The sequence below is a fragment of the Etheostoma cragini genome, chromosome 10 (assembly GCF_013103735.1).
Source record: "Etheostoma cragini isolate CJK2018 chromosome 10, CSU_Ecrag_1.0, whole genome shotgun sequence".
NCBI classification, from domain to species: domain Eukaryota; kingdom Metazoa; phylum Chordata; class Actinopteri; order Perciformes; family Percidae; genus Etheostoma; species Etheostoma cragini.
Genome location: NC_048416.1, coordinates 19,458,243 through 19,476,800, shown reverse-complemented (window position 1 = coordinate 19,476,800; position 18,558 = coordinate 19,458,243). Strand labels below are relative to the sequence as shown.

The following is an 18,558-nucleotide window of genomic DNA, read 5'->3' as shown; positions in this document are numbered from 1 at the left end:
TCCTCTTTAGTAGCATATTACTCCAGCTCTTTACCAGTTGCCTTGTCACGTACTGTATACATTACACCACTGTAGACTGAAAGGATTGCATACAGCTTAAACACAACATTGCATTGCTAAACTTTTTCATAGGACTTGGACTGTTAAAGTGACATTGTCAAGACATTTGGTGCACTTCATTTTGAATTACAGTGGACTGCATACGACCAATTTCACCTCTGGAAACCCACGTCAGAATTGAATCTGGCTGCTCAGTCTCAAAGCAGTTCCTCTGTTTTTTCAGCCCATGCAATTTTTTGAGTCTGCTCACTCTAGTCTGTCGAAGGTGTTCTTGAAATCATTCACTCTGGAAAAGTATTTCAATCTGTGAAGTTAATCACTATTTCTTTGCTTTTGCTTGTAGGTAATGAGCCTAAAATCAGCAGAGTTTATTTTCTGATTCCTTCACTAGTAATTTCAAGCCTTGTGGTTATGTGTTTGTAATTTGTAACTTTGATTTATATCTGCTCGTCATTTCCAGGAACCGTTTTATAGAAAAGGAGCTATTTTCTCTGTGTTTGAGATAGGATGAAATATCTCACTTGCCATCAGTTGCCCTAAAGTACATTCAAGACTACAAACTTTTCTCTAAAATGTAACCCTTTAAAGCTCTGTTCATTAGTCATAAACATAATTGAACAGATGACACACAAATCTCAAGGTGGAAATTTTGCATGCATACTGAAATACATTATGATTAAATACGGTAAGCTGTGTGTGAGACTGCATGATGTTTTTTAGCTTTCATTATGGTTACACAGCTGTAGATTCAAATTTCTTGGAAAACAGCGCGGGAGGCCAATACGACTGTACGAAATACAAATGGAGAGTGTTCTCAATAAACTCATTAGGATGCTGCCTGTACCAGTGACATCAACAAAACAGTTGAGTAAAGTGTACATTTGGCCATAAATTATTTCTTGCAAGGGGAGCTGTTTATGGCGGAAAACACGAAGGGCACACTGCAAAATATCTCCATCTTATCAAGTAATGTTTGCTTACTATTGAGGCCTAGTAGCCTTGTTTTCTTCAAACAAGTGAAACAATGTCTGTGTATTAAGATTATTTCAGCATTCTTCCAAAACAAATCAACTTTTTTTTCTATAAATAGGTAGAAGGTTCTTGAAAGAACATAAAACTGAGTTATGAAGTGGTGGACGTTATTCAGGGTGTCCTAGGTTTTTAAAGTAAGTCATGTTACAGTGGGGCTCAAAAGTTTGGGCACCCCAGGTAAAAAAGTGTATTAATGTGCATAAAGAAGCCAAGAAGATGGAAAATCTCTAAAAGGCTTCAAATTGACTTTAGACATTTGTATATGTCAAAACAAAGTTAGATTTATATTTATTTCCATCATATACACTTTCAAAATAAAATAAAACAACAAAATGGCATCTGCAAAAGTTTGGGCACCCTGCAGTGTTTATAGCATGCACCGTCCCCTTTGGAAATAAATTCTAACTTTTTGTGACATATTATACGAATGTCCAATCAGTCATTTAATGCCTTTTGGAGATTTTTCCATCTTTTCTTGGCTTTGTTATGCACATTAATACAGATTTTGACCTTGGGTGCCCAAACTTTAGAGCCCCACTGTAATTGTTTTTTAAATGTCCGTTTTTTAAATGTTTTAAATGTTTGAAGCAGTGAATTGGTGTAATACCCTGCTGGTTAAATCGTCAGTAAAAAGATGAGCAATTGCAGGGTTAGGGTTAATTAACTATAAATAATAAACCAACCAATTACTTCTTGTGATGTGAAAGTTGTTTTACTAATAAACCCACAGAAGATTTGCTTTCAACTCTGCATTTCCCCTTCAGCTCTATGGAGCTTTTTTTTCAGCTCATTTTTTTGGGTTGTGTGAGCTACAGCTTAATTGTTTTTATTAACACTTACTGTACTTAACAGCATTGTTTCCAGACACAGCAGGCAGATGTTTTCTGCAACAAAACAAACTCTGATAAACCCACCGTACTGTTCCTACTCAGCACCAAACGGCAGCCAAAGTTATCAGCTAGGTGGGGAACATAGAGCAGCAGCAAGCAGCTGAAAACATTTACCTCAGGGGGTGGTGAAGACTAAAATCTAAAAGCTAAAAGAGAGTGAATTATACATTAATCATATCAGGTGATAACAGGCCCGGGTAGGGTAATCGGGAGAATGAGCCTGAAATTTGCAATGAGGAGGCCATGACTACAGGGACAGAGAGGATACCAGAGTAAGCAATATGAATTAAATGTATTTAATGAAAGTAAATGTAGTATATGACAGTACATTAAACCAGTGCACTGCTTAGGCGGCTACTGATGCTGTTGGTGCTCTTCACAATGTAACTGTAAACTGTAGCCAAAACATTAGTTCAAAATGTGGATTTGTGGAAGAGTGGGATACATTTGAAATGCTTTCTTTTGTTCAATCAATCTTTCTTTCTTTCTGATAGGTTGATATTTATGGATGTAAAAGATAAAATGCAGTAAACCATTCAGAGGGAGCTTTTAGGGCAGAGTCAGCGTGAATTGGACAGTAGGTTACAGGAATAGATCAGAATGTGTAAGCTTTTAGGAGTGTCTCACAAATAAGGAGTCGTGTCAAAGGTAACTCTGTTTGACAGAAAACAGATTAACTGACCACTGCAGAACAAGCAGACTATAAGAAACGCAATTATTCAGATGGTCACTGGTCACTCTTGTATTGATATTTGTGCGTATACAGAGTCGGCTCAATGTGTCATGAAAGTTTGTTCACTGTTTGAATGAAGCTGCAAATGATTTGAAATCCTTGGACTCGTCATCTTAAAAGACTTCATCATCATCTCCTGATCTCAACCCTTTATCACTTTCTTTTTGCTTTTGTTAGTTTAGCAACCTATCTTTGAGGAATAGTGCAATATTTTTTGTTAATTTAAGAGCTTAAGGGTGCCTGGATAGCTCAGTGGGTAAGGCAGGTGTCCATTTATAGAGGTTTACTCCTCGACACAGGGGGCCCAGGTTCAACTCCGACCTGCGACCCTTTGCTGCATGTCATTACCCTTCCTAGCTCCCCTTTTATGTCTTCAGCTATCCTGTCAAATAAAGGCTAAAAATCCCCAAAAAATAATCTTAAAAAAAAGCTTGCCATCTTAAGTGAATTATTATTTAACCTTTAAATAATTTGTTGAACCGTGGTATTAATAAAAACTATTGACCTAGTGGCCCCACTCTGGCCCTGGGTGACAAGAAACACAACTCCAGATATCTAAATTACTCTGTCTGCCGGATGTTTAAATAACCATTTATTTCCCAACATGTTTGCCATATCAATTTGTGTTGTTGCACTGGCCCCAGAAAACCCATAAATGCATGTTTAAAGAGATATTCATTCATTAACTATGGTGCAGTATTTTGTACCTAGTAGCAACAACTCAGTGTTCGGGCTTCTTCTCCATGGTCATGGAGGCTGAAGCTACTGGGTATGACAGAAATGGCAATTCCTATATATTTATTTAAATAATTAACAGTAATTGCCATGACATAACCTATAGTAATGTAAGATTATCGAGGGGTGTTTTGATGTAGAGGAACATTAAAGATAGCATGAAAAGAACATTTGAAATTGGATTTGAAGCCTTTTGTTCAAACTTAAAGTACTCTAATTCTAGTGGTGATCCTGAGTTTCTAAATCTATATGTCAGGTAAGCAGTGATCGTACAGTTATTTTGTACCTTTTCCAGAAAATGTTTAGATACTGTATGCATAGTGATGCACAATTCTGTAAATCTACAATATCTCCATTTGATGGAATGGTGCAGCTATAAAAACACATTGTCTGAAAAGGAGGTTTCAATATTTCAGTCAACCTAAACATCATTTAGCTTTAATGAAGAGCCAGAACAAGCTAATACGGACAGTAACGAATAGGATGGTTTATACAACCTTGATGTGTAGAGGCCTGTAAAGCAGATTGCTGCACTGCATACACACACAACTCAAACACATAATAATATTTTCAGACAGTGAGATGGTGCTTCACTGCTGCTCTTGAAACACTTCACTCACCATGCGGTTAAATGAAAAGCATAACCATTACTCACCTGATGCTAGAATCAACATAATGGGTGTCCTATAAGTGTTCAAATGACATTTCCCAACTTCCATCTCCAGCAGTAATGTTGTTAATGTAAGTGGAGCACTTATTTCAGCGCAGAGCCCTCGCTTTGAAGCCATCTTTTTGGGGACCAAAAAAAAAAAAATGGCACCATGTAAATGTAAAAAAGTGCGTGGATGCCATGTTTGCTCCTGGGGGAAATTGCTTTGTCATTTAAAATATAATAAAGTAGGAATGGTAAATGTGCAGTTAGAGGGCAAAACACTGCAAGCTTGACAACGTGTAGTCGTGAAAGTCTTTGCTTTCTCATGCTGTTCTGTTGTGTGCTTCCAATCACAAATCACTGTGCCACATGTCTGCAGACAAAAGGAGTCAAGCTTGGGAAGAGTGCGCCAATGTTTCGTGGGGGAAAAGTAACAGTTTGACAGCTGCATGAGCCCAGCAGGGGTGTGGAGGGTGTAGCTGATGTAGCTTTTCTTACAGTAAGTGTGTGTCACTCTCTGTGCATGCCTACTATTTAATAGACAGTATCGAAGAGTTCCTATTAGAATATGTGTGTGCGCTGTGTCATTGGAGCTCCTCCAGTCCCTCCAGCAGTGTGTGACGGTTGCAGCTGTGAGGGGAAGCTCAGTTCACTTATCCTGCATCAGCAGCAGAGAAGGGACTAAGCTGGAGGGTGCGTGTGTGTGTGTGTGTGTATGTGTGTCTTTCCCTTTCCCCTCTAACTGGTGGCTGTTGAGGGGCTTTGGGACCGCGGGCCAAACCAGCAGGGAGGCAGTGGTCCATCCTCCACTAACCCCCATCAGGCACAACGCCAAGAGCCAGGGCACATATCAACATGCAGCCACACACGCTCACTCTCAGAAATGTATGGGTACACTTGCACTGACTCTATTTACCAGAAGGATACTGATACTCATGAGTTATTGTTGGCTTGGGATTTATTTGTTGTTAAATCAGTGCTCGGCACATTCAGTAAAGCTCAGCCGCTAATTTCTGGGCGTCCCTGTCAGTGCTTGCCAGTTCTTTTGGACAGTGCATAATGGCTTTATCACTTATGTTAAGTGTTTGTAAATGTGGGCGTAAAATCATTACAAATTGTTGCTGGCTTAAGCCCACTGACAGAAGGAAGTGTTCGCAATAACACTTGGTTCCATTTCAGTACAATCAAGCCATCTGTCACAGCTATATATATGTATAGATAAATCTTATGACCTTTTTCAAGTCGTGAAGGAATGAGTTTCCTTATCCTTTTCAACTACAACTTCCAAAGAGGTTAAATAAACTAGTGAAAGGACATGGTTTACACTGTAGTCATGAACTTTGGTAAACTTTCTGTCTACCACTGTAAGATGATATGCCAGTGGTTCCCAACTTACCCCTTAAGGGTTCCCAGGGTAAATTAGAATAAAAACAGAATGATTTAATGAAAAAGAAAGAAAAGTATATTTGTGTTGCACAAATAGTGTAGTTAAATTGATTTCAGATATTGTGTCTACATTCTTCTTTTTTTTATGGGATATTTTCCCTTTTTTAATCCTCCGAAGATCCTTCAAATTAAACTAAAAGGGGAAAAACATTCTTAAATTCCTCACAACTCATGCAAGGCCTTAACCTGTTAACAATTGTTGCAAGAAAAACGTTGCCTTGCTTTAAGTAGTCACAAGCCATAAAGGTATGGAACCAATGGTCTTGATGAATAATCTTCAGTGTCCCCAGAGTCTAGTCTGAACCCTTCTCAAGATAAACATGATTTGGAAATACTGTGTCCATATTGGGCATTGAAATGCTAGATTTCAAGTATCTTTCATAAAAATGTAGCAATTTCATCAAGGTCTCTCTTTCATGCCAATATCCTATTATACTGTGCTTTTTGTCAATGTTGAAAATTACGTTTTTTATGCAACAGTGTGTATGGGACACTGCCATTTGTCTCTCTTGTTAAAAGAGCATTTCTAGAGATGTTCTTGTTAAATTAAGGGTCAATCTAACGACAATATTATCAAAATAAACTTTGTCACATGCAAAGTCATCAAGACTACAAGTCTAGAGCCAAGCCAGAAGCTTTAATGTCAATTCATGCAATAGTTCTTGAGATATTTCTATCTGGTTCAAAGTGCTGGACCAACCGACTGGCAGTCAGATATTGCTGTCCATACAAGCTGCTATCGTGGCTAAAAATCCAAACAAAGAAAACTAACATTAAACTTCAGAACCTTCATCAAACCCCCATGTGTTATCTGTCATTCCTTTACATATTTCCTTGTTGTACTGTCACTGTGCTACTGTGGCTTTGACCCTAGTGCTCCTTGTTAATACCTGTGTATACTGTTAGAACATACTGTAGCAATGCAAGCCACTTCTGTAGGAACTAAATATTAACTTTAATTTTTTTTCACTCAATCAGAAGTTTTTTTGTGCACTGGTTAGAGTGTGCGCGGGCCGAAGGACATCAGTTAGATGGCCTTTTCATCCCCTCGGTCTTGAGGAGTGGGGGGCATGTAGGTGTGAGCAGGAATCTACAAGGACAGAGAAGTCTTTTATCAAGACACAAGTTTCTGCTTATTAGGTCACTCATCTCTCAACATTCCTGTCTCTGTCCTCCCCTTCAAACTCCCTACTATTCTATATCCAGCACTCTCCTGTTTGTTTCTTATATCACTCTCTGCATGCCCAACCTACCTCTGGATTCTCCACCAGGCCAATCAACAGACAGGGTTAATGATGTCAGCATTCAGTTACCAGTAGTGAGAAGTTTAACAACATGAGTCTGAGACTGGAATCGTAACTGCGCAGCAAGTCTGTAACATTAAGGTAGGCACTACATATTCTGAGAGAGGTTTTATTTATCTGCAGAGCTCCAGTAATGAGAGTAAATCCTAGCCATATTATTGCTTCCCAGTGATATCTTAGCTGCAGTCTTGATTCCTTCAGATTAAAATCAATGTGGAGACATGGTGTGGCGGGGCAGGGGCTTTGATCCCCTGATGCTTTATCTGCACTTTGAACGGTCTTTTCTCTTTTGCGCTGAAATCCAGCCATTGCTATCTTTAATAATTTTTAAATTCCTTTGATGTGAAATTTGTGTGTTGTCTAAAAAATGTCCCTCCAGGTTGCCTTGGCTTGATTGTCAAAAAGAAAAGAGAAGAAGAGGCCAATATTCAGTCTTTGCTGGTCACATAATTGGGCACTTTTTTTTTGAATTATGATTTCTGTAGGAAACAGTCAGGAGTACATGCTGGTGAGAGCCGTAGCCATAGCAGCAAGATGAATATTGTGTGTGTTACTTTGTGGCGTGTCAGTGAAATCTCTGCTGGTTTTTCAGCATCTTTGGAAAACATGCAGTACTTACGCTTGACTGAGCTACGCCACATCCGATTAAGGCTGTAAATAATGCATGTTTAAATCTTGACTCATGTTTTTGAAGTTTAAAGCGGGAGACAGACCTGCCATAAGTGTGGCACTGTGGCCTCATACATGCCTGCATGATGCAGATGTCTGCCTACAAGATAGAGCTAGTAGAAACGTTTGCATGACATGATTTTTGTGGACATCCTTTCACTGTTGTTATGGGGCAGATTTCACAGAAAAAGTGGGAGAGGAGAGATTTGAGGTCACCGACAGCGCTGTCTGTCACTCAGTTCCCTCTTGACTCCAGACACAAACTTTCACCCCCAGGGCATTGTTTTGGTGATTGCAGTCATGTGGTTCATGGTTGTTATTGTTCAATTCCATTTCACTCATTTCATATGTTGAAGCGGCAGCTTTCCAAAGCAAACAAACAATCATGCTACCGTTCTCCTCTTAAACATCATTGGACCTCAGTTGCCTCGTTTCCATGTTTTATTTAAAAACACAGCAGTGTCAGATTTGTATGAAGAATATAAAGGCATTTCAGTTATTATTTGATGCGGGTCACATGTGACCTCTGATTACCAACGAAGGGAAAGAGACAGAGCAGGAGAGAGATGTGCTGATTCATATAAGACTACACTAACATAAGATGTGTAAGGAAGAAAAGGGAGGGTAGACAGATAACGGGAGACAGGAGTGGGGACGAGATAATAATGATTCATGTAAAACTGGAAAAATGGTTGTCTGTAGAACAAACTAAAATGGTATAGACAGAAGAATGAATGTGTAGAGAAGAGGAGGGAGATCTTGAATACTTATTCAAATCAACGTTCAATTCTGAATGGAAAGAAAGCAAATTTAAACATGTATAAGTACAGATTTAATTACCCATTTGTGATATACAAACAACAATATAAACAAAAATAAGGTAAAACACATTTTTTACAACTTGTCACCTTGTCACATTAAATGGTTAAGGGCTTGGGTTTTGATAACTTCTTACATGAAAGTAATGGTGTGTGTGTGTGTGTGTGTGTGTGTCTGTGTATGTGTGTGTTGCTGTTGTTGGATGGCTGACTGCTATTGTTAAGCTTAGAGGTGGAGCCCTCCAACAGGGAAGAATCGGATTGACCAGTTTAAAAAAAAAAAATAAGAGCGATGTGATAAGATCCTTTTGACAAAGCACAAGGGAAGCTCCTTGGTATTGTGTGTGTGTGTGTGTGTGTGTGTGTGTGTCTGTGTGTGTGTGTGTGTGTGTGTGTGTGAAGGGGTGGCTGTATTATAAGGCTATAGGTGTTAGCTGAGAGTCCCAGCTGCTGCTGAGGTTAAGGTTGTGAAAGGAAGGAAAAGACAGGAAGCCTTTGACAGCCCAGTGACCAAACACAAGATTTATAATGACCTTTGAACTGAGAAAAGCTTCTTCTGCCCATAACTATTGTGTGTGTGTGTGTGTGTGTGTGTGCACGTGTGAATGTCTATGTGTAAAAGTACTTGTTTGTTTTGTGTACATGGGCTGCCTCCTTGATATTTCTTTCCCGCGCAGCTCCATAAAGGGGATTGCACCTCATCAAGTCTAGCCTCCCATGCCCCTTCACTTTAAAAGTATGTGAAAAAAAGGCTTTTTGTCTGTTTGTTTTCTTTAGTTTAATGGAATGGAATAATGGGGAGAAACTGCTGGTGTCTCATGATTCAGGTTTTCTATCTTACACAGAGAACACAGTTATTCAACTTGACTCTGATTTGTTGACTAGACTTCTTGTGTGTGTTGCACGTCTAACACATTTTTAAAAGACTTGGATTATTTAACGAGGTGGGCAAGAGGTAGGCCAGTAAAGGTATCTGTTGTCTGATGTATTGCTCAGCCGATTTTGACCTATTATTTATCAGAAATATGTTGTGCCCTACACAGTCTATACCTCTTCTTGTCTTGCACTAGACAGCTTATTTCTAGCGATTAATGTGTCCCTTTCATGGAACCGGTCTCTTGGGAACAGCAGAAAAAGGCTGTACACACAACACCTGATATATTACCACCATTCAGTTGATATTGCATACTTTTTGTTTCTGGTCACCTCAAGAATGTAGGTCTGTGTGGTTCAGTCACTCTGAGTAGCACTACTCCTAAATTGATTTTAGCAGCTGTAAAGGAAAAGTTTGACATTTTTGAACCAGTTTCAAGGCAGCCAGCAGGGGACTTTACGGGATTGAGCTGGCAAGCATGAGCAGTCACAGATGGATTTCCAAAATTAGGGTTTAGTTTACCCCAAAATGCAAAAAACTATTTAGAAAACATGCAACAATGATCTGTGCCCTTAAAGAAGGTCAACTTAACATAATTAAACTATACTGTAGCTATATTAAATTCAAGTTAAAGGAACAGAACTAAACAGACCAACAGACTAACAAACTGGCCTCAAAATAACAAAAAACTGAACTGAAAGGGGAACATATATAATGGATGATTAGACCATTTGTAAAACAAAGGAGGCAACGCAAAGACAAAAACACTACGAACTAAACTACAATAAGCAGGACAATTAACAACTAGCTATTAACCAAAACAAAAGCACCAATAAACTAATGTATAAATAATGATATATTATAAAATAAGAAAAAGACTAAATCTATAAACTATAAAATCCCAATCCTCCACTTATTGTGGCAGACACCTGGTACATTCTGATTGGCTTCTTACTTTATTTAAGAGTGGGGCCTCATTTTTGTTCTGGTGGCCTGACACGACGTCCCTCCAAAAGTGGCACCTTCAAATACAAATTAGAACATGAGAGAAGCAAATCTGATGAAAGATGTAAAACATGTAGTTTGCTCTTGTTTGTTTTTAATGTAATCCATTAATAAAATAGTGTAAATCCTAGTATTCTTGTGTGCGCTGGAACTCTTTGGGTTTATTTTGGTTTACCCTGCACCAGCTTGCACCCAGAAGAGAAGCACGGTTGTGCACAGGGTATCTCCATCTTTTTAGAAATTGGAACAACTCAAGGTAAACTTATCTAAAGACAAACTAATGTGTGACTGTAAAGAATGTAACTAAATAATAACTTCAAGGTGCTACCACAAGAAAATGGAGAATGTTATGTAAATAAGGGGGTCCCAGTGGATTTTTCTTCTTTTCGAAAAAAACAATTTCTTGTGCAAATACAGAATATTTGTCAGTTTTGGAATTGTTTGACATTTGCTCAAATGTAAAACTGGGTAAAAGCCATGAAGTACAGTAGATTTTTGTTTATAGAGTAATGAGACAATCCCAATGAAAATCTGTGTGTTACAGTAGGCTATATGTTGCTCTCTGCCCACTCATTCTGAGTGGGTGTTCAGAGAAAAAGCAGCCCTGCGTTAAAACAATGCAAGGAGCTGGGTTGGTGATGTCTGGGTTGTTTGAAGGCAGACACTATAATAAATATTGTAGTTTATAAAATGAGGTAGGATTTACTGCTCTTGGAAGTTGCCACTGTAGCAATCATTTCATGCTTTGTCTTCATGATTGCAAAGTAAACAATAGAAACATTTTGTTCATATTGCAAAGTAATCTACCAGGAATGTGCCCTTGCGTGTATTTAATTGGCCAACGCAGTGCCTTAATGGATGATTGTGAAAAAGGTCTCTGAAAGATCCTATGTTTTTCTGCTGTGTCTTTTACAATGTTGTTCTTTGATACACACTTTGTGATTTGCCAAAGCCAGACATTTTCAAATCCGACCCGGATTGGCTTCATAAATCAAAACTAATCATTAATTATTAGAAGGCTCAATCCAAAAAGATAAATCAGTTGATATTCACCTGTGTGTCTCCTGCTGTTGTTGCTGTTGTCCTTAGCTGCGGGGCGGCCCTCGTGGCCGGGATGCCACTGTGTGCCGTGCCAGTCCACAGTGGACGGTGAGGGACAGGAGGAGGGGACAGAGTGCAGGAGACTGAGAGGAGGCCCGCACCAAACAGGAGAAATGAACCTCTGCTGGAATGAGATCAAACGCAAGTCCCACAACATCCGGTAAGAGGGCTTCCATAGTGGTGTTTACAGACTGTAACGGTCTGTAGGGACGGATGTTTTCAGAGCCGTACTGCTTTTTTATTTGACAGAACAAAGTGGCTGCTTTTGGAAACTTCAGTGGAGATCCTGTTTCAACATTAGCTGATAGTGTTACTACCTACAAGTTGGCTGACTCAAAATAAATAAAAATGTTGAATTATTTCATTAGTTTGTCAGGTTACGGATTATTTTCCCAAGAAGCCGTCTAATCACTTTTAGCTGTAGCCAGCAGCTAGCCATCATTGTCTTTTTCACAATCTGGTTTACTGAGATTCACTGAAGTAAATTAAAGGTGCTCCAAGGGATGTCACGCGTGTTTTAGGCTAGGACATTTGTTGTCACATACAGCAAACATTACTATCCGCGAACTGAGTGTCCCCAGAACACACTGTAAAAACAAGTCTCTGTAGACAGCCCAGGGTCTACAAATGCCAACAAAAATAAACTGTGCCCACCAGCACCACGAAGCATACACAAACAGTGTTCGAGTGTTCCAGCCAATAACCAACAAGAAGGATTTGTTGATTGTGGTTGGCGGTTAGTGCTCGGAAGCACAGACGGGAGGGGACAGGATGAGGAGGAGGGAGGGGCAAGTCTTGTTCTGTTTGGAAATACATTGAACGTCAACAAGTAGTAACGTCACCCAACATCCCTTAGAGCACCTTTAAATAGCAAAGTGCCCATTCAAAATGTGCCTATTTGGAATGTGCTGATTGCTGGGCCTGTTGCATTGCCTTCTTGTTGCTTTTTCCTGAACCCCTGTACCCTTAAATGACTAACAGAATGCTCCCAAAGCTCTTAAAATGCAACCACAAAGTATACTGACTTACTGTGTATACTTCTACTTCAGAGGAAAACATTGTACTACTACATTTACCTGACAGAGAACGTTCCAGATTTACTCACAAAATATCACAATTAAAATTTGGGTAATCACAGACATTTACCTCATGATGCAGTCAGGCCGGTACGCCATGTGCCACCCGTTTGGCCCCTTATACAGTGAGCCGATCAGCAAAAAATCTGCGTCAGTCAACCACCAGTACCAGACCAAGTAATAATCTAAATGATATTGGAAAATGATGGCGGAGACTTCAGCAGATGACGACCCCAGGCAGCTTCTTTAGATTAAAGGCAGGCAGCTTTAAGATGTGAAAAAAAACTCTTAAGAGGGAGATTACCTTGGGTACACACACAAGAGTGTCTCTCCAAACGTCAGAATCACTCATTTTTAATACTTTTTTTGTCTTCACACATTCCAGTCTATCTATTTCTGTGGGAAAGGGTTACCTCAAAACTAACCCTTATATGAAAGATCCTTAGAATAGATGAAATACATTTGAAAACCTGTATGTTTAAATATTCCAACTATCACCAAGTACAGAGATGGGCTCACTGGACTCACAAATATGGATTCAGTTGATTGTATGTTGTATGAGGGGTGGGTGGCTTGACAGTTATCGTTGAAGTATGGATTTGATTAGCGGTGGTATTTTGCCATTGGTAATGTTATTAGTGATATAAGTCAGCAGCACACTTAAACAATTGGACCCAGAGTAAATCTGTGAGAGACCGAGAAAGAGAGCTGTCTTTACACGTTTATCTCCAAGATCACGTTATCTTCTGCCATCAGCTTAGAAGCTCACAGCATTTTAATACAATATAGTGTCTGGCTTTTGTTTGATGTGTAGCTTCGGCAAAAGTGCCTGTTTATTGAGTTTCCTCTCTGCAAAATGCTCTGAGTGAACTTAAGATGGGCTTTTACTGTGAAGCCAGTGTGTTGGCATCGCTATTTTTTGTCAACCTTTTTTTTTGTCAACCTTTATTGTGTGGGCGTTCCCCCCCCCCCCTCCCAGTTTCCCCCACACAGTAATATCCAGTATCTAATGCTGTACTTCTTGAAATTCCAAACGCCAAGTTCGTTAGCAGTAGATCGGACAAACAGTTCATGAGATATTTGAAAGACACACAAACGTGTGCGTGCGTGCACACACACACACACACACGCTGTCCCTTTCTTTTTTTTGTTTGCATTTTCCTCTGAATATTCCGCCATTTACAGTCAGGCAATTAAAAAATGGTTAGCTAATACTGTGCTGTCATACAATAATTCATATTTCAGGACTCCTTCCAGTCAGCTTATTAACTGGTGATATAATATGGGTTAATACTGCCATTGCACAAGTTACACTGAAGAGGTTTAATTAGAGGGCATTCATGGTCTTTCATGCTTAATTGGAAAATATCCAGGCTGGCATCATTTCTGTTTCTTCAATTCAACTGGCATCCTGTTTAGACAATTGGCCCCTTAATTGCTTGCTTGACCCTGATGTATCTAGGAAGAGGGGAGGGGGAGGCTAAGGAAGGATAGTGAAATTGGTTAAGACAGTTTCCCCTGCAGTCCTGTGTAATGAGATCACTATGGATGGCCTGCAGTGGCTGTTTATACGAGCTGCACTCTGACTTCATCAGGCTGAGAGAGAAAGGGAGGAATAAAGGAAGGAGTTGATGGAGAAAGAGAGGGAGAGAGGGCAGCTGGTATTAAATCATCACAGAGGAGAGATGGGATGCAGAGGGAAATAAGACTATAAGAATGAATGAATGAATGAGGAAGTGCTTTACTGAAAAGCTGTCTAACCTTGAGGGCGAGCGTGTCCAGAGGATACGTCTGAGTGCGTATGCTGCCAGCGACTGGACAAGTGCAGCTGACTGGCTTTATAATGGCCTGTCTGGCATTGATTGACAGGTGGCTGTTTTCTTCTATCCTTTAAACTTTGGTACATTATACCCTATAGTATACACTACCTTGACTGAATTAAAATTAAACCTTCTCTGTGGTACGTTGATACTCATTTTCTTCAGCCATGGAAGAAGCATTGTGAGGCAGCACTTACAGCTGCTTTAAACTTCATGCTCACAATGGCAACGCTAACATGCTGATGTTTAGCACGTATAATGTGTACCATGTTTGCCATCTTAATTTAGCGCATGAGCGTGTTAATATTTGCTAATTGGTTCTAAAGACACACTACAACCTACTGTAGGCTGATGGGTATGTCTTGAGTTTTGCAGGTATTTGACCTGATAGTGTCGCTAGTTGAAAAGTCAGAGGGTGACAAAAGTGTTGACATGAGGCAAACATCATCTGGGAACTATGGAAATATGACTATATGTTAAGGGTGTCACGGTTTTGATTCAAAATCCACTGAAATTAACTCACAATCTTTTCTACCACCACTCCGGTGTGAGCTAGATCACTACACACACAGTAGCAGAAGAAGACTACACACACACACACACACACACACACACACACACACACACACACACACACACACACACACCAACGGGATAAGTGAGCGCCCACAAAGCGTAGCTCATATGGCGCCATTTTAATGCTCCCAAGCACTCACCCGACGATAGCATTCCATTTACTGGCATTCATTTTTATGTCACTTTGACAGCAAATAACTTTACACCTGAAAGAAAAACGACAATGTAAAAAGGCTCCATTACCTTGTAGCTCACGTTGTGGCTCTATAGCAGGTGCTTTTGTAAAAATAGGCTAACGATTGTGTCATAACCAATCAACTTGCTGTCGCATAGTCAACAAATCACCATATTTTCAGGAGAAACACGCAGACAGTTTAGTAGCCGTTTAGGTTTAATTACTAATGTTAACTAGCATGATAATTAGCAATATTTAGCCTGTGCCTATGTCATCTCCACAAAATTCGGAATGTTGAGATTTCTCTTGCACAGCTACCAGAAGACTTCAGAAACTTTCAGACAGGTGACCCACGTCACATCTACATCGTTAAGCTCAGTTAGAGACTGCACAGTAACACTCACCCATCCCCTGAAAAGTGCTTCTATTTTCCTTCCCTGGACTCCATCCAGAGCAACCGGATCTGTTGATTTCTTGAGCGAAGCACTGGCAGCGCAAATGAGGTAAAGAAATAGGTGTGAGGTGAATTAACCGGCTCTTTGGTCAGTTTGTCAACACTAGTGTTGAAGTGCTGCTCCAAGTCAACCTCCTCTAATTTAGCTGTAGCCAGTCAAAAGATAGCATGGCAACTGCAGATGCTGGAGTCCTTTTGACAGAACTTGTCAGATATATTGCATGAAAAAGAATCAAACTGTGACCTTAAAATTGAAAATGTAATCAAATCAAAGATTTGGAGAATCGTGACACCCCTACTATATCTACAATCAAAGCAATATAAAAAATGTCTATCATCGCGGCCCCTAAAATAACTCTGCTTGCAACGAATTTGACGCTAATGTAAAAGCACCCACTTCTGAAAAAACCTAGAGAATTTAACATATTAAGATAAGCAGTAAATAGCGCACAAAATGCATTCTCTAAATGTTTACAGATGGCGGTGGCACAAATAATTTATCAGTGTGACACAGTGTTGCTCAGCTAATTGGACTCAGCACTGATAACAGAAGGTTAGGGACTTGATCACTTTGTGGGCATCTTGTATGGAAAGTAGGAAAAATCATTACTCAGTGAGCCACTCTACCCACACGCACAATTGACTACAAAACAGTGCTTTTATGCCACTGGCAAAACATGTAGACATGCTGTTCTTATTGCTGTCTGCTTTGTGCTATATCAAGCTGTGGGCATATGTTTTACACAGGTAATCGCACCAAACAAATGGACCACAACATTGTATTGCGCTCATAATCATAATCACAGCGGAATGATTATGAATATACTGTATATAAAAGAGACATGTGTGTGTTGAGGCCATTCAGACATCTGTACTTATTGTGTAAAAAAATTACAGTATGAGAGTGGGTGGTTTCAGTGAATTTAAGCTATTTACTCAGTAAAAATGGTATCCTTTGCATGGCTATGTAATTCACTCAGTGGACAATCAGGAAATTATCAGGCATTCCTTCTCAATTCTTTTGCTTGTGTTCATTTGCCTTGAGTGTACCGGCCTTTTAACACATTTTGAAACAGGAGAAAATTAAGCTTATGACACCTTTTTTCTAGTCTTTTTTTTGTTACATTAAGTTAATAAGCCTCTTATTTACAGCACAGACATGAGAGTGGTATCAATCTTCTAATCTCTGCAAGAAAAACAAATGAGCACATTTTCCAGAAGATGTTTAAAGTCCTTTTAAAGTCTAAATGGAATAATGCTCATCGGTGTGTTTCTCATCTCTTGCTCAGTGTATGTTAGTGTCAGTGATGTGTTCAAACCGTCTTTCCACTAGTCTGTATTTTGCATAGTTTGCATAGGCAGTCAAACACATAACAGCTTGATGTTGAATTATTACAAATCTCCCTCAGTGTAGTAGCACAGAGTGCGTAGTCAGTTAAAGGTACAACTTCTTCAAATAGATTTCACATGTAACTTATCTGACTACAATGTCAACCCCATTGGTAACAATATCAGGCATTGTTGAGATTCGGGTCATGCCACATTGTTAGGTGCCCACTGAGGTTTGCGTGGGTGTCTCGGTGGCACGTTATGAATTTGCTTGCCGCGTGGTTTAGATACTTACTGCAGAGAGCCAACCACCCACGCTCAGCCTCTGAGGGCAGGGGGACACCTCTCAGTCTGTTTTTGTCATTACAACAATGTTCCTATCTCTATTCACAAATAAAGATATCTAAGCTCCTCATTCAAGTATTTCTTTTCAATTTTAAATCTCAGAATTCAGTCGCTACCTTTTTGCCCTTCCTCTCCCATCATCTGCTGTCACAATTTTGATCATGTACTTATCCATCCTCCACCTCTCCTTCTCCTCCTTATGTTGCTTGCGCCGGCCAAAGGCAGCACAAGCTTAGCGCAATACCCTTTGGTGGTTCTGTGCTCCACTTTGCCTCCATTGCTCTTAGGCAAGTTACAGTGGAGGCCTGCAGGACTTATTGAGCTCCAATTACAAGTCAATAATTCTGTTGTTCAAGGTCACGGGTGAAACCTAGCGCTGGTAAGGGGGGTAGCGATGGGATGGCAGGTGTGTGTGGGACTTCATCAATCATTCAGTAAGTTGCTTGAATGAGCTATGCTTTCACTGCTGCTTTACAATCCTTTTGAGATTCTGTGGTTTATTAGAGGGTTAAGAAAAAGGAAGCATTTTCCTAGGATGCCATGTACTGTACATATTTGCTCAATTTCACAGTATTACGCTACATGGTATTTCTGATGGATGTGCTTTGAGCTGCTGGGTCAGTTCTTTCAAAGGTGACCTACATTTTAGGTTTTTGATATTACCTAATGTTCCATTTGTAACTGGCACTTTTTGACAGCTTATTCAATTACTTAAGCCTTGTTATAATTAATTCAGCCCTCACACAAAGCTACTGTAAATCTCTTTTCCTTGAGAAACTCCCATTGCCATGTCATGTGTATCACAATCGGAAAAGGAAACTAGGCAGTGAACATATTGATGAAGTAGTAATGACAGCATTAAGACCTGTTGGATAGACGCCAATAAGTGATGCTGTCAGGATCCTGCAGTGACTGATTGCCTTTGTGCCACCATGGTGGCCATTTTTGTAAATTGTGTTGTGTTCTGTGCTTGTTGCTGTTTCCCATGTGCTCGGTGGTTACCTGTCTGTCATGTGTCTTTGTCTCTGCCCATCACCTTATTATGCTCTGCCCTTCCGATCTTGTTAGTTTCCCTCGGTTTCTGCTCTTACCTGTTGATGATGTCTTGTTGGTCTTGTCCAGTCCCTTGTCTTCTTGTTAATTGGTTTCTGTATTTCTGCACCTGCTGTTCCTCTGTCCTTTGTCGGTTCGTCTCTCTGTGTGTCCTGTCTGAGTCCTGTTAGTTTATAGGGTTGCAGATTTGTATGATTGTCAGTTATAGAGTCCGATTAAAACTTTTTTGTCTGAACATCTGCCTAGAAGAGTCTTGCATTTGGGTCCTCCTGCTGAATCCTGACAGATGCACTTTAATGATAAAACCAACCAAAGGGGAATTAGGAGCCCCATGAATAATTTGATGAATTACACTTTATATGTGTGCTTGAAATTAAACAAGAGTGAAGCAGTGATGGGAATTGTGCCTTT

General features: G+C 39.8%; 1 protein-coding gene across 3 annotated transcripts in view; it reads left to right on the top strand.

Annotated features, from left to right (window-relative positions):
• Positions 1 to 18,558, top strand: part of drp2 (dystrophin related protein 2) — a 151,975-nt gene that overhangs the window by 70,713 nt on the left and 62,704 nt on the right. For 2 of the 3 annotated variants that reach the window (XM_034884419.1, XM_034884417.1), the window contains exon 3: positions 11,308 to 11,479. In XM_034884419.1, coding sequence (XP_034740310.1) covers positions 11,433 to 11,479 — 47 coding nt within the window. In that variant the 5' untranslated portion in view covers positions 11,308 to 11,432. Of the gene's footprint in view, positions 1 to 6,809; positions 6,934 to 11,307; positions 11,480 to 18,558 lie in introns of those variants that run through there. The other variant, XM_034884418.1, reaches the window with a different exon arrangement.